A 14,519-nucleotide genomic window follows, 5' to 3' on the forward strand; every position below is an offset into this window, starting at 1 on the left:
GGTTAGTTAAAGTTTTTTTATTATTTTAAAAGTTATTAGTTAGATGCTTTTCATAAACGATGCAAGAAGGTACCCAAAAAGAAGTTGCAAAAACAAATCTTATTAGAGTTTGTTTTCATTATTATCGTTGCGTTTTATTTGTTTACGAGTGAAGAAAAGAGAAACAAAAATATAGTTGCTGAAATTTTAGTATTTATAAAATTCGCAGCAATGGATATTAGAACGTATCCATAATCTGACTATAGATAATTCTATATCGTGCCAAGAGGAACCAAAATAAATTGTACATGTCGTTTGATTCATTCCTTTAATTTATTGTGTAAAGAAGGATCCAATCCTAACAAAGTCTTCAAAACCTTCACATTTTTTCGAAATTTAACGACAACTATAGGGTTTCTAGCTAGATTTGAAAGTTTTTTCACAGTTACACCTTTACCTATCTGCAGTAATACTTCCACAAAACTAACGTTAAACTTCTGCCGGTACAAATACATGTGCTTATGTAAGAATGAAAACATTTTGAATTTAATATTTTGCACTGGACACGTTTTTCTTTTGCCATTATGGATTTTCACATAGTGACGGATACGTGTAGATCCGCCGATCCCTATGACAACATAGCATTTTGGAATTTGTTTACGTTCAACTCCTTTAAATAAATAGTTAAGGCAGTGCGTCACTATACTGCTTATTACTACATAGTCTAATTTGGTATATGCTTTGATTATGGATTTATGATAATCAAAAGTTATATGGTATAACCAATTGTCGTTAGCTCAATTGGTAAAGACCTTAGGCGAAGCTTAGAGGTCGCCGGTTCGTGTGATGTTTGGGACGAAACTAATATTACATGCTGTGGTTTCGGGCCTGAGGGGATTACGGGCTTCGGCCCAAAACTTCTTGGATTTCAAAAAATAAAAATAAAAAAGTTATATGGTATATTCTTTTGGATATTTCATTCTCTTTTTAATTTCGTTTCGCCTTAACCGCATTCTCTAATTAAAAATTTAGGTACATGATTCACACTTTTACAGTTTAGCAATGTATACAGTTTCGAAACAAATTCAGTTTCCAATGCCCATGAAAACGCGTATAATACCATAAAAGTTTATGTTCTCAAACTAGATTGAGATTAGTGGCCAATTGATCATGCATGTTCCATTTAACTGAAGATATACGTAAACATGATCAATCGTCCATGAGAACAATTTCAGTCTTGCTACACTAAAATGCAACGGATCGTAAAAGTGATTTATATTTTCATAGAACCACCACATAAATAATTAACAATTGAATTCAGATCTTAAAAAACATAGACAACAGAACCAATTTTGTTCTAAAAAAAGGCACTAAGGAGCAATGTGATCATATAGTTTAATGAGCCAGCAACTAATCGCACACTTGTAATATAATGGAATATATAAATATGGGAGTAGCTAGCTATATAAACCATAAAGGGTAAGGGCATATGATCGAAAGAAGAAAGAAAGTAATGCATATGGAGCTGAGATCAGTATATAGCTTTACACGTTAAATGTAGTTAGTGCACATGACGAAAAACTAAAAATAATACACTTGAGATAATTTGCGTTGATTTTTAATTTTGAATTTGTAGAGTGAGTGTATTAGGTAAAGGACAGGCCACTGAGAAACTGCGAGAAGTCTAGGCTAAGGAAAGTAGAGAGACAGACCTTTCAGTGTTTCAAAAGCAAAGTATAATTACTAAAGGTAAATTATAATTTTTAAAAATGATCATTTATTTATTCAAATATCAAATAATTAGAAGACAATCTTTCTAAAATAAATATAAACAAAAAATGACAAAAAGGTTACCTCATGTGGTATGTCATTTTCAGCTAACCCCTCTGGTTGCCAGAGTAAATACCAAATTAAGTAACTTTTTAATTTACTAATGTATAATTGTTATCTTTCGCCCTCCTAAATTTATAACAATATATAATATACTGCTAAAAAATATATAAAACTTCTTATATTAGTAATCCGATATGTTGGTTAAATAAAATAAAACTGAAATAATCATATTTAGTCTAGGTACAATATTAATAACGCCGGGTTTAAAAAATCATTTAATTGGTTGGTTTATGAGTAAGACAGCATTATTATTGGTGTTATGATATTTCATTGTTTTTTGTGTTTGCAAGTTCTAATTTTTGTTTTTTCTTTCTTTTGCAAATAATTAAATTATTGTATATTTAATACTCACATAGTAAAAATTAAGGAAATAACACGCGCTAACACGCGCCTCAACTTTAATCATTTTATTTATTCAAACCCCATTTCGGAAATAAAAATGACAAAAAAAAGAAGAAGAGGAAGAAAAACAGCAAAAACGTCTACTCTTCTCTCATCCTCGCGCTTGCTCTCTCTTCTCTTTTTTGTCTTTCCCTTTCGTCTCTCTATCTGTCTGTATCATTCATTCGTGTTTATTTACAATCGAACCACGAAACGTCTCTTCTTCTCTATAAAAACCAGATTTTTCTCAATCTCAATCTCTCTCGCTCTCGCTCTCGTTTTCTTTGATGAACCCTTTTACTTCATTCTTACTCTTGATAAATCCAAATTCCCGAGAAACCCATTTCATTTCCTTCTTCTGTTTCTAGAAAGACCTCTTCTTTTCGATAAACCGAGATCCACGAAACCCGCATTTCCTCTCGCTAATCTATTCTAAATTTCGATACTTTTTTTTTTTTTTTATCGGTTTGAATCTCGAGAATTCCGAAGATTCAGAGTCTCCATAGTCGAAGGTGTGTAGCGAATCGAGATGGGTTTCTGTTTGATTTCACTGTCGCTTTCTCTGCTTTCATTTCTGAGTGGTTCATTGATCTCTTCCGTGTTCGTAATCTATGATTGATGATGTATGTTGTTATCAGATGTTTGATTGATGTCTGCCTATAGTCTAATTTCATTATTAAGAACGTTTTTTTTTTGTATACCTAACATCTAAATTTTGTTGTATTAATTGTCATCAGTGGAATCTTGACGTTGAAAGGATGACACAAGCTTTCTCCTTTTTGTTTTTCTTTTGTCTGAAAAATGTATTGCAATGTTAGACAAAGTCTTAATACTATCTCTCTTCTTCGTCTTCTGCATTTTCGATTTACCATTATGCATGTATGCTAAAGCAAATCTGATTGACAAGGTTTTCTCTTGATTTATGTATTGTTGTTTTGTGTTGTTGAAATGAATGATATTTGGGATTCAGATTCGTAAAGCTTTAAATCTTTATGTGTTCTTTTCTTGGTAATGGATTTATTTATTTTTTGTATCGTTGTTTCAGAGGCTCTTGAGAATGGAAGCAGAAACGTCTTGGACCAATTATCCGTACAGCTACATTACATATGTCCCTGAAGCTGAATCATACCGTGAGCAGAGCGACGATGAAGCCAAAGTCGAAACCTTTTCAATGGATTCTCTTCTCCCTGACGATTTATTAGAACGAATCCTCTCGTTTCTACCCATTGCAAGCATCTTCAGAGCTGGTACTGTCTGCAAAAGATGGAACGAGATTGTATCTTCTCGGAGGTTCTTATGTAATTTCTCCAACAATTCGGTTTCCCAAAGGCCTTGGTACTTCATGTTCACTACCACGGATGATCCATCTGGTTATGCTTATGACCCCATTATCCGCAAATGGTACAGTTTCGATCTCCCTTGTATCGAAACATCCAATTGGTTTGTTGCTTCCTCTTGTGGATTGGTTTGCTTCATGGACAATGATTGCAGAAACAAGATTTATGTCTCAAATCCAATTACCAAACAATGGAGGACGCTTATTGAACCTCCTGGTCACAAATCGACAGATTACACGGCAATGTCTACCTCCGTAAACCGAGCGAACCAAGCAGTAAACCGCGCAAACCGGAGTTACTCAGTCTCGATAGTGAAATCGAAGCAAGTTCCAGGGAATTTCTTCCAATGGGATCTCTCTATTCATCTCTACAGCTCTGAAACAATGACTTGGACAACATTAGTAAACGATGTCTTATCCGGATGGAGAGGAGGGAACGAGAGTGTGATCTGCAACAATGTTCTTTACTTCATGATATACTCAACGGGAGGCTCAGATCATCGCCACGGCTTGATCGCTTCGAATCTATCCTCGATAGGATCACCGTCAAGCGGAATCTTGATGAGGAGTTTCATTCCAATGCCGTGTTCTTTAACCTGCGGGAGATTGATGAATCTAAGAGAGAGGCTTGTGATTGTCGGAGGAATCGGGAAACATGATCGACCAGAGGTTATAAAAGGGATAGGGATTTGGGTTTTGAAAGGGAAGGAATGGGTAGAGATGGCGAAAATGCCTCAAAGATTCTTCCAAGGTTTTGGTGAATTCGACGAGGTTTTCGCGAGTAGTGGCACGGATGATTTGGTTTACATTCAAAGCTATGGATCTCCCGCGCTTCTCACGTTCGACATGAATCTCAAGTATTGGAGATGGTCTCAGAAATGTCCTGTTACTAAAAAGTTCCCTCTTCAGCTCTTTACTGGGTTTTGCTTCGAACCAAGACTCGAGATTGCTCCTTAGTTGCAATGAAGAAGCAAATGGGTCTGTGAAAGTCTTGGTCTTTTGGATTGTTTTTGCACAGAGAAATCGCCGGCGGCTTTATGAAGATGATGATACGGTAATGTTTTTAAATTTTAGTTACTGGAAATGTTTTTCAGGAATATTGTTATTTGCAATTTGGTACTCTGTTAATTATAAATTTATAAAATGAGGCCCAGATACTTTTATTTGAACAAACGAACCCTTCTCTATCTCTCAGTGAAATATAAGAACATTTTTCAACATGTGGCCCACAATATCTCATGTAAATGGGTCGGATTCTGAAACTGGAGGTTGTCTTGTTGCTGTTCCTGGTGGATAAAAATAATGATTTTGTTCCTTTTTTTTCCACATATATTCATAATGATTTTTCATGTTTTATTAATTAATTATTGTTGTAAATTATTTTAAAGAATTATGTTTCTGTACTTGTATAAAATTGGGACCTATTTTCGTGATGGGATTTGTCAGGTTTGGCAGTGTTAGGTTTACGGGTAATGGACAACAGCTATTTTATTGTGTATTTTATCATTTTCTCAAGGGTCACTTATTTTCAATTTTCATAGCTATAATAATTTACTAAATTTTAAAATATAACAAAATGTCATTCATTAGTTATAATCGTATAAAAGTTGACGAAGTGATATATAGATTCTACATACTAAAAACAAAATTAATTTGTGTCATTATGCCAAAATGTCAAAAGGAAAAGAAAATTTAGACAATTACTCTGACACATCAAATCAGCTAAAACCTAACTAAATATACCAAACTAGCAACACATATTTTTGTTATTAAAAGCATTTATAATGATAAATCATGATCAGAATCATAGTAAGCAGATTCGAACACTAGTCTCTCAAATTTCGGTAGTAAAGTTTTCAACCATTAGAAGACAAATACGATTTTAACATCATTAGTATTGTTTTTTCTTTTTTAATTTAAGCGTTGGCTTTCCAAAATGAAATAGTAACAAGCATTAACGAGTTAAGTTGTCAATGGGGGAAGTTAAAACTCTTTAAAACCAAAAAATTGACCACACAACACATATAGTGCCCACTAGTTCTCTCAAACGAATATGGAATACTTTAAAACCCACCTCTATTCTCAAGAATTAAAGCCCAGAATTTCAACGTTCTAAAAATAGTTTTGAAAGATTTGTTTTTCACGGGTTTTTCGTAAAATAATTATGAACAAAACAAATAAATTCAAACTAATTTTTACACGTACAAATCTGACTCCTAGCCTCCTAGATGAAATTCAAAATTTTGTACCAGCAGCTCAAAGCTACTAGGTAAAAAATGTCACGAGAGAAAACCGGAGGAATATTGGTGGTTCATCAATACGAATCAAACCGAACCAAGTCATAAACCGGTTCATAGAAAGATAAGAAGACAGACAATCAGTCATCACTTTGGTCTCGTTGAGCCTTTCGTCTATCTCTCACCTGAAAGAAAGACGTTCAGCTTTCTCTTTCCAAAATCAAAAGCTCTCCGATCAGTTTCTCCGGCTTAGGAAATTAATTGAAGGAAGGTGATGAGAGGTACTACTGAGAATACGGATCTGTTCGATCCCAAAACCCAAATGGATCCTGACTTCACTCGTCATGGTTCTTCCTCCGACGGCGATTTTGGATTCGCTTTTAACGACAGTAACTTCTCTGATCGTTTGCTTCGGATCGAGATCATGGGTGGACCTTCGGATTCTCGGTCTGAAGTTGAAGGGTGTACGAGTATCGCTGATTGGGCTCGTCATCGCAAGAGAAGAAGAGAAGATATCAAGAAGGAATCTGGTGGTATGTAATTTGTTCGTATGGTTTAGGGTTTTTGTTATTGAAGTCGAAGTCCAAGTCTTTTTGGGTTTTAATGTTGTGATTTCATTTTGCAGTCACGATTTCAGACATTGTGGCATGTCCTGAGGAGCAGATTTTAACTGATGAACAACCTGACATGGATGGATGTCCTGGTGGTGAGAATCCTGATGATGAAGGAGGAGAGGCAATGGTTGAAGAAGCTTTATCAGGTACTACTATAGAGCAACATCCTTTGGCGAAGTTTTAGCTGTACACAAAGGAGCTTGTTTTGTTCTGAGAAGTGTTTTATTTATTTAATGTTTAGGTGATGAAGAGGAAACGTCTAGTGAGCCAAACTGGGGAATGGATTGTTCTACAGTTGTTAGGGTTAAAGAACTTCATATTAGTTCTCCTATTTTAGCTGCCAAAAGCCCTTTCTTTTACAAGGTATCTAAATAGGTTGTTGATGGATTTTGCTTTTGCTCTCATGTGTACCTTACTCTTTAATCCATTTGTGTTCTTTTTTTCTCGGAAATGTTGATAGTTGTTCTCCAATGGAATGAGGGAATCTGAGCAAAGGCATGTCACCCTTAGGATTAATGCATCAGGTACGCCATTGCAACATTAGCTATCTGAACGTGTTATTGATTTATCACACTAGATACAGTTGTACCGTTCTCTATTAGGTCCACAGAATCAAAATATGGTTTTGATTTGAGTTTGTTAAGGTAACTTGGAGATTCTTAGATTGATTTACATATTATACTCTACTTTGTGTGTATTACAGAGGAAGCTGCTTTGATGGAGCTTTTAAACTTTATGTATAGCAATGCGGTATCTGTCACCACAGCACCTGCCTTATTAGATGTGTTGATGGCTGCTGATAAGTTTGAAGTTGCCTCTTGTATGAGGTACTGCAGTAGACTTCTCCGTAATATGCCTATGACTCCAGAGTCTGCCCTGCTCTATCTCGAGCTTCCCTCTAGTGTTCTAATGGCCAAAGCTGTTCAGCCTTTAACTGATGCTGCAAAACAGTTCCTTGCAGCCCGCTACAAGGATATTACCAAGTAAAGCCCCTGAAACTACATATCCATGATATTACTGTAATCAAGAGCACATGAGATGGTGGGGCGATTCTTATAAGGCATGTCTAAACTTTCTTTTCCAGGTTTCATGAGGAGGTAATGTCTCTACCTTTGGCTGGAATTGAGGCAATTCTATCAAGCGATGAACTCCAAATTGCATCAGAGGATGCAGTTTATGATTTTATCTTGAAGTGGGCAAGGGCGCAATACCCTTGTTTGGAAGAGCGAAGAGAGATTCTCGGGTCACGCCTTGCACTCTCCATCCGCTTCCCATTCATGACATGCCGAAAGCTGAAGAAAGTGCTGACTTGCAGTGACTTTGAGCATGAAATAGCATCAAAGCTTGTTCTAGAAGCTCTTTTCTTCAAAGCAGAAGCCCCACACAGACAACGTAGCCTAGCCTCCGAAGAATCTGCATCCCTGAACCGCCGCCTGATAGAGAGGGCTTACAAATACAGACCCGTCAAAGTGGTCGAGTTTGAGCTTCCTAGACCGCAGTGTGTAGTCTACCTAGACTTGAAAAGAGAAGAATGTGGGGGACTGTTCCCGTCGGGTAGAGTGTATTCGCAGGCCTTTCACTTGGGAGGTCAAGGGTTTTTCCTGTCAGCTCACTGCAACATGGACCAACAGAGCTCGTTCCACTGTTTCGGGCTGTTCCTAGGGATGCAGGAGAAAGGGTCGGTGAGTTTCGGAGTGGACTATGAATTCTCGGCAAGGTCAAAGCCCGCAGAGGATTTCATAAGCAAATACAAAGGGAACTACACATTCACAGGAGGGAAAGCAGTAGGTTACAGAAACCTGTTTGGGGTCCCATGGACGTCTTTTATAGCGGAAGATAGTCAATACTTCATCAATGGCATTCTCCATCTCAGAGCAGAGCTTACCATCAAAAGGTCTACAGATCCTTAGTGACCGTTTACTTCTCAATTGTCACTGTCTCTCTTTCCTTTACCTGCTGCTAAATCTCTCGCTCTCTCTAACTTGCCTTTTTTTTCTTTTCTTTTATAAGGCTTGAAGAAGACTAATAAAGCTTATAAAAGTAAGGTTAAAAACGTTTCGACGACAACGTTATAAGAAGAATGTAAATGCGTTCTTTTTTTCTATCTACCCTTACTCTTTTGGCTTTGGATTATAAGTTTAACTCTTCAATGAAATTCTTAGCGTAGAGATTCTTGTATTATGAACGAAGTTGTGAACAGAAAAGAACGAACGTAACTCTCTCGTCTCATTTAACTAATTTATCTAGTTGGATTGAAATAGACATGACTTTTCGATTTGGGCCATGCGTATGTTGTTGGAGTTGGACTATTTTAAATTCCTGCAATCAATTTCAAAAAAATTCAAATCATATTGACCGTTGATTATATACCGTACACGTGGTACAATGTCACAGATATCTTATTATAATACTATACAGTTCACAGTCCTTTGTTTTCTTTATTAGACAATCATGAGACAAAGTACTGTAATAAACAATTAATCATACATGGAATTGTGAAGTAACTTTTTTGTTACTCTTTTACCAGAAATGATCAAATTTTACAAATGATTATTTTTTGTTCTAAAATTTATTTTAATGTCTTAGATTAAGGAAAGTAAACTAGTTTTGTAATAAATAAAGAAAAATAATTAAGCTCTTAAATATGTATAAATGATTATGCATTTAAGTATTAAGAAAGTGCAATAGTTTTTTTTATTTTATTTTATAATCAGAGAATCCTCGTGCACCAAGAATCTAGTTCCACTAATTAAGGTGTTATTCTTCTCCTCTAACACCAAATTATGTTTGTATCTCTTATTTAAATTCATTAATGACAGGTTTGACATTAATAAATAATATTTTAAAATATAAAATACATTAGTAATTAAAATTAAAAAATAAATGAGAATAAAGAGTTTCATCTGTATCCCGACGGAAGTTGAGTTCTGTTTCCGCCCATTTCTATCTGAAAGCAATGCACGTAGCCTCTCTCGTCCATCTCCTTAAATTCAACAAGTATTTAATCTCTTCCTTTAAATATAAACTCTCAAGTTCATCAAACTGTTTCCATAAGAACTAGTTTTTCTTTTCTTCAGATCCAATTTTATAAAGCAAACCTGAGATTTTTATTAATATAATATATATATTGAAAAACTTCCAAAAATGAGAGTTATCTGGGTTTAATTTAATTTACTAAACATCAAGATAGCTGTTTTGCTCTTTCTATCGCCATGTGTTCTTCTTCTTCTCCTTCCTTGTCTCTTTTTTTTAATGTTTTTTTGTTTCCTTGAGTGAAGAGTGTAGAAGCTATAGATTTCCAGATCTAGTAACATCGTCTTCATGAGATTTTTGTGACAAAGAAAAGCTCTTTTGTCGTTTTTTCTTCTCTTTTGGCTGTGGAAAAAAATCAGAAAACTTGTCAGTGTGTAAGTTGTTGAGGTTTTCAAAATTGAAAATGGGTCAATATGCAACAGTGTGGGATCAAAAAGAAGCAAGTGAGATAATCAAAGATTGGAATGGCGTTGACCAAGTCCTTCTCAGAAACCCACATGGTGCTTCTGCCAAGGTCTTCACTTTTTCTCCAACCATTCTTGTCTGATAAAAATTCGAGCTTCTTTTGCTTATTCTGTGTTTGATTTTCCAGATAAGTTTACATGGAGGACAAGTGATTTCATGGAGGAATGAACTAGGCGAAGAGCTTCTTTTCACTAGCAATAAGGTATCTGATCTCACTACAAAACCCTGATACATTGTGAAGAATCTGAAACATAAAAAGTAAAAATCTGATTTTTATATTGTTATGAATTTGTTAGGCTATATTCAAACCCCCAAAATCAATGCGTGGAGGGATTCAGATTTGTTATCCGCAGGTAAAATTTACTAGTAGCGCTCACTGAACTGAGATCTTTTGTTGATCACTTTTTCATTGAAGTTTTGTGTGTGTGTTTGTGAAGTTTGGGGATTGTGGATCACTGGATCAACATGGGTTTGCAAGGAACAAAATTTGGGTAATCGATGAGAACCCACCTCCACTTAACTCAAACGAATCCTTAGGAAAATCCTTTGTTGATCTTCTTTTGAAACCATCAGAAGATGACTTAAAGCAATGGCCTCATAGGTAATCTCCTCATCACTTGTTTCTTCATTTTTTCCTCTTGACAGAGATTCTAAAATTCTATGCTTATTCCCTTGCAGTTTCGAGTTCCGTCTTAGGGTTTCGCTTGCTGTAGATGGCGACTTAACATTGACTTCTCGGATTAGAAACATCAATGGCAAGCCTTTTAGCTTCTCATTTGCATATCACACCTACCTCTCTGTCTCTGACATAAGGTATTACTCTTCAATAAGTCAAGCAAAAGATTATTCAGTGTTTGGTGAAATCTTTATAACCCAACAATGTTTACTTTTCTTCTCTACAGTGAAGTGAGAATTGAAGGGTTGGAGACATTGGACTACTTAGACAACCTCAGCCAAAGACAGCTTTTGACTGAACAAGGCGATGCAATAACCTTTGAATCCGAGGTAAACCTTAACAAGATTCTGCAGTTATCGATAGTGAACAAGTATCTTTGCTCGGTTACTTCATATCAGAAGTTTCTTTTGATTCATGTTTCAGATGGACCGGACATACCTTAGATCACCAAAGGTGGTTGCAGTTCTTGATCATGAACGGAAAAGAACATATGTTATCGGAAAGGAAGGACTTCCAGACACCGGTAATAATCGCACAACAACTCGTTTCGATTACTTGTTTGTTGTATATGATATGATTCATTAATCGTGATGGATGGTACAGTGGTGTGGAATCCATGGGAGAAGAAATCGAAAACAATGGCGGATTTTGGTGATGAAGAGTACAAAAGCATGCTTTGTGTGGATGGTGCAGCAGTGGAGAGACCGATCACTTTGAAGCCAGGAGAAGAATGGACCGGCCGGCTAATATTGACCGCTGTTAAATCCAGTTTCTGCTTCGATCAACTCGAACTACAGAGCAAGGGATTCTGACTCTAGTTTCTGTATGCAACATTGGAAGAGCAGAGCCACCGTTTCTTTTATCTCTTTCTTTTTGTTGATTCTTGTTTTATCACATTAGAGCTTATGACCTGGTGATTTCTCAGACCAGTCTTGTGATGTAGTGACAGAAAAAGCCTCTGGTCTTTTTTTTCCTCGGCTTAATGTAAGAATGTGAGGACAAGTTGTGTTCAATCGATTCAGTTTGATCTTTTTACCAAATTGATTCATTTTTCCCAAAAAGAGTTTGCACTACTAGCTTTTTATCCTCAACTTCCACAAACAACAGCAAAATCTAATTAACAAAAATCTTGGAGCTTTACGTTTTTTTCTCTAACTCTAAAGTTTATGCAGCTCGGCGATACTCTAGCTGTTTGGTGTTTTCTTGAAGTACCTTCACAAAGACAGAAGAGCCAAAGACTTAGAAAACAAAGAACGCTTTTCAATGGTGGAAAGGGAAAACTTAGAAAGATTCAGAAGTCCATTGTTACCTCGCGTATTCTCTCTGCAATTGCCTTGCAACCTTCAGAAGCCAATGCAAACACTGTCTCAAATGTTTCCATCGGTAACTTGGCATCCATCTACACATTAAACCCAAACGTAAGCGTCTAGAATCATCTGAATGCGAATGTATAGAAATCTGATATGAAGAGTTGAAGAAAAACCTGAAGGAGTGACACTTTGTCTAATTTAGGTAGAATACCGACGGTTACATCAGCTCCTCCAGCACTGTCTTCAACATAGTTCAGATCAAGAAGAGGAGTACTGTTTAAATATCCAGCACTACAGGAAACAGCGAGATCACGCATTGGAATTCCAGCATCTGCTAGAGCTAGAGTCGCGGCATTGATACAAGCTGATCTTGTTCCTGATTACAGAACATAACACTAATGGCTGATCAGAGATTGAAAGAGATCAAAAGGTCAACTTCAGAACAGAGGTTTAGTTTAATTTTACCTCCATCAGCTTGTAGAACCTGAAGGAAAATATCGATCTGCATAAAGGAAACAATTCATCAGGAAGCAAGCAAAAGGAGGAGGAAGAAAGAAAATTTAGATTTCAATATCGCCGGAGAGTAAAAAGTAAACCTGAGAGTGAGGCATCAATTCGGTTAATATGCAAGCTTCCATTGTCTGACGGATGACAAGAGATAGCTCTGTTGATCGCCTGACCATCATAATACACAACAATTCAAACTTTATGATTTTCGTAAGAAAAAGCAAAGAGTCTCTCAGCTATATAGTAAAATGTAACCTGTCGAATTTCTGTCTTCTACGATCACCAGTACTAAACTGAGCCATACTATACTCACACAACACCTACCAAAACATACAATTAGCAATAAGCATTCCATATTCACCAAGAACAATACTAAACAAGATCAAAGCATATACATACCACTGCATGGTCGTTCTTCTTTTGCTGGCTCTTGTTTTGAATCTGAAGGAGCACATTAACAGAAATAACCAATTCGCTGAATTATACAATTAAAGTATCAATCTTGATAGGTGAGTAACAGAGTAATCAAGTACCTCTCTTGGACCATAAACAGCTGCAATTACTTTGGTATTACCCATCTCGAAGACAGCAGAACTGGAAACAAAGTTGGAATTTTTGTTCATATAAAAGTGCCGAATATAGAACTGAGATACGGAAAAAGATAAGAGACAGATTTTGAGTTTTACCCGTCAGCCTTAGAAACAACTCCAACTTCAGCTACGATTTGCCTCATCTGAGATTCATTACAAGCAATCACGAATAGACCGATTAACTTGTGAAGGCAGTGGCTTACAAAGACAGTGAATAGAGATGCAAACATACCTCGTTGAATCGGCGACCATCTAATCGAAGACCTTCAGGGTTTACGTACTCCATTGTTGTGAACTCTAGGTAGAGATAATCAAGGATGAGAGCAATGAAAGACAGAAACAGAACAAGTTTAATACTTTCTGATCCCACAGAACAGGGAACAAGAGACGAATTTACCTCTGCCAGTACTTTAGCGGCGGCGATATGACGGAGGGCGATGGACGGCGTCGAGAGAACTGAAAGAGTGTCGACAACATAAAGATTAGGGCTTTTTGGTTCCTTTTTGTGAATTAAGTGAGATTTTAAGGGTAAAACCGTCAAATCACAGGAGGATTTTTTTTTATAACTTCTAGTTTATGAAGCCAGGCAAATTGGTAATTCGCTTGCAAAGAAAAGTAAAGCTCAAAATTGCGGGAACATGCATGCAATAAGAGAATTAAGAGTGAGATCCCTTCAAAAGTATAGCTCAAATTGTTGTTGTTTTCTTTTATCAAGGCTTTTCTTGTTGACTCTGTTATTTCAAGTATGTATTAGTAATAGTAATATAGTATCTAGATCAATTTCTAAGTCAATAGTATATTGATAGTAGTATCAACGTGTCGGGAGTTACGTGTGGCAATGCCGACAAATGAATGCAAAGTGAGGTATATGAAAATGACGGGTTCCTGACGGAGGAGATGATGGAATTATTTACTAAGGTTTGCTAACATCTTCTTTTTTTATGTATGTATGTTTGGATCAAAAAGTATACAAAACCATATTAGACAATTTAAGAGAGACCACTCTCTAGTCTCTACCTAGTAAAAGTAGTACCTACTACGACTATCCTAACGAATGTCATGCAATTTAATGTTCCATATACAATTTTTTTTTTTTTAATATATTAAAAACAACCCAATAGGGCATGGGCTAAGACCCAATACACAGATGAAATCCAGTTACAAAATAGGTTAAACAGAAAAAGTCACCGACAAACAAAGAGGTTCGAACCTTGCTGCTGGTCGGAAGCAGAGTGGTCGGAGCCTTATATCTGGCGGACTCAAGCATCACAGCTTTGCGGCCGCAGACGACGGATCGAGAAACGCAGCTGGAAGATTCCGGTTTCCATCTGCACCTATCTCCGCCGTCGCACCAACCCACCACAACTCTCCCAGAAAGCTAACCACTCCGACTTACCGGTTCCGCGATATCTGTTCCATGCCAAGCAACCCGATACACTAGAGTTTAACCCCTCTCCGACTTAATGTTCCATATACATACTACTAACTATTATTAAAT

General features: G+C 36.5%; 4 protein-coding genes across 10 annotated transcripts; 3 read left to right on the top strand and 1 right to left on the bottom strand.

Annotated features, from left to right (window-relative positions):
* The first annotated feature begins 2,294 nt into the window (after positions 1-2,294).
* Positions 2,295-5,107, top strand: HWS (Galactose oxidase/kelch repeat superfamily protein). Of its 4 annotated transcripts, NM_001340112.1 has the most exons (3): positions 2,295-2,876; positions 3,299-4,643; positions 4,785-4,904. In NM_001340112.1, exons 1-2 carry the CDS (start codon positions 2,865-2,867, stop codon positions 4,544-4,546), a joined length of 1,260 nt encoding a protein of 419 aa, NP_001327207.1. In that variant the 5' UTR covers positions 2,295-2,864; the 3' UTR covers positions 4,547-4,643; positions 4,785-4,904. The 4 variants fall into 4 exon arrangements, with proteins under 4 accessions (NP_001327207.1, NP_001319816.1, NP_191718.1 ...); NM_001340111.1 differs by having other exon boundaries at positions 3,299-4,904; NM_116024.3 differs by having other exon boundaries at positions 2,331-2,765; positions 3,299-5,107.
* Positions 5,108-5,818: 711 nt separating this feature from the next.
* On the top strand, positions 5,819-8,721 carry POB1 (POZ/BTB containin G-protein 1). 2 transcript variants are annotated; one of them, NM_116025.4, is made up of 7 exons: positions 5,819-6,359; positions 6,452-6,586; positions 6,682-6,803; positions 6,901-6,964; positions 7,144-7,423; positions 7,525-8,334; positions 8,451-8,721. In NM_116025.4, the coding sequence occupies exons 1-7, from the start codon at positions 6,101-6,103 to the stop codon at positions 8,464-8,466; spliced, it is 1,686 nt and encodes a 561-aa protein (NP_567115.1). In that variant the 5' UTR covers positions 5,819-6,100; the 3' UTR covers positions 8,467-8,721. The 2 variants fall into 2 exon arrangements, with proteins under 2 accessions (NP_567115.1, NP_850733.1); NM_180402.2 differs by having other exon boundaries at positions 7,525-8,721.
* Positions 8,722-9,380: 659 nt separating this feature from the next.
* AT3G61610 (Galactose mutarotase-like superfamily protein) lies at positions 9,381-11,628 on the top strand. 2 transcript variants are annotated; one of them, NM_001340114.1, is made up of 9 exons: positions 9,381-9,437; positions 9,896-9,987; positions 10,066-10,140; positions 10,235-10,291; positions 10,376-10,539; positions 10,617-10,751; positions 10,841-10,943; positions 11,038-11,137; positions 11,218-11,628. In NM_001340114.1, coding segments are annotated over exons 1-9 (936 nt in total). In that variant the 5' UTR covers positions 9,381-9,436; the 3' UTR covers positions 11,427-11,628. The 2 variants fall into 2 exon arrangements, with proteins under 2 accessions (NP_001327278.1, NP_191720.1); NM_116026.3 differs by having other exon boundaries at positions 9,381-9,987.
* Positions 11,612-14,501, bottom strand: RRP41 (3'-5'-exoribonuclease family protein). Of its 2 annotated transcripts, NM_001125406.1 has the most exons (12): positions 14,232-14,501; positions 13,419-13,477; positions 13,254-13,318; positions 13,118-13,164; positions 12,965-13,025; positions 12,831-12,872; positions 12,687-12,751; positions 12,521-12,599; positions 12,390-12,426; positions 12,098-12,300; positions 11,924-12,013; positions 11,618-11,826 (listed from the first exon to the last, which is right to left on the bottom strand). In NM_001125406.1, the coding sequence occupies exons 3-12, from the start codon at positions 13,305-13,307 to the stop codon at positions 11,779-11,781; spliced, it is 726 nt and encodes a 241-aa protein (NP_001118878.1). In that variant the 5' UTR covers positions 13,308-13,318; positions 13,419-13,477; positions 14,232-14,501; the 3' UTR covers positions 11,618-11,778. The 2 variants fall into 2 exon arrangements, with proteins under 2 accessions (NP_191721.1, NP_001118878.1); NM_116027.5 differs by lacking the exon at positions 14,232-14,501 and having other exon boundaries at positions 11,612-11,826; positions 13,419-13,589.
* Between the last annotated feature and the right edge of the window lie 18 nt (positions 14,502-14,519).

Source organism: Arabidopsis thaliana, chromosome 3, assembly GCF_000001735.4.
Source record: "Arabidopsis thaliana chromosome 3, partial sequence".
NCBI lineage: Eukaryota > Viridiplantae > Streptophyta > Magnoliopsida > Brassicales > Brassicaceae > Arabidopsis > Arabidopsis thaliana.

Excerpts from the sequence above, each read along its gene's own strand:
- HWS (NM_001340113.1), top strand. The coding sequence starts at position 3,065 with ATGTTAGACAAAGTCTTAATACTATCTCTCTTCTTCGTCTTCTGCATT. Across the intron at positions 3,161-3,298 it reads AAGCAAATCTGATTGACAAG|AGGCTCTTGAGAATGGAAGC; the intron begins GTTTTCTCTTGA and ends TCGTTGTTTCAG.
- POB1 (NM_180402.2), top strand. The coding sequence starts at position 6,101 with ATGAGAGGTACTACTGAGAATACGGATCTGTTCGATCCCAAAACCCAA. Across the intron at positions 6,360-6,451 it reads TATCAAGAAGGAATCTGGTG|TCACGATTTCAGACATTGTG; the intron begins GTATGTAATTTG and ends TTCATTTTGCAG. Across the intron at positions 6,804-6,900 it reads AAAGCCCTTTCTTTTACAAG|TTGTTCTCCAATGGAATGAG; the intron begins GTATCTAAATAG and ends AAATGTTGATAG.
- AT3G61610 (NM_116026.3), top strand. The coding sequence starts at position 9,877 with ATGGGTCAATATGCAACAGTGTGGGATCAAAAAGAAGCAAGTGAGATA. Across the intron at positions 10,540-10,616 it reads TTAAAGCAATGGCCTCATAG|TTTCGAGTTCCGTCTTAGGG; the intron begins GTAATCTCCTCA and ends ATTCCCTTGCAG. Across the intron at positions 10,752-10,840 it reads CTCTCTGTCTCTGACATAAG|TGAAGTGAGAATTGAAGGGT; the intron begins GTATTACTCTTC and ends TCTTCTCTACAG.
- RRP41 (NM_116027.5), bottom strand. The coding sequence starts at position 13,307 with ATGGAGTACGTAAACCCTGAAGGTCTTCGATTAGATGGTCGCCGATTC. Across the intron at positions 12,873-12,964 it reads CTGTTTATGGTCCAAGAGAG|ATTCAAAACAAGAGCCAGCA; the intron begins GTACTTGATTAC and ends GTGCTCCTTCAG. Across the intron at positions 12,427-12,520 it reads AATTGATGCCTCACTCTCAG|ATCGATATTTTCCTTCAGGT; the intron begins GTTTACTTTTTA and ends TCCTTTATGCAG.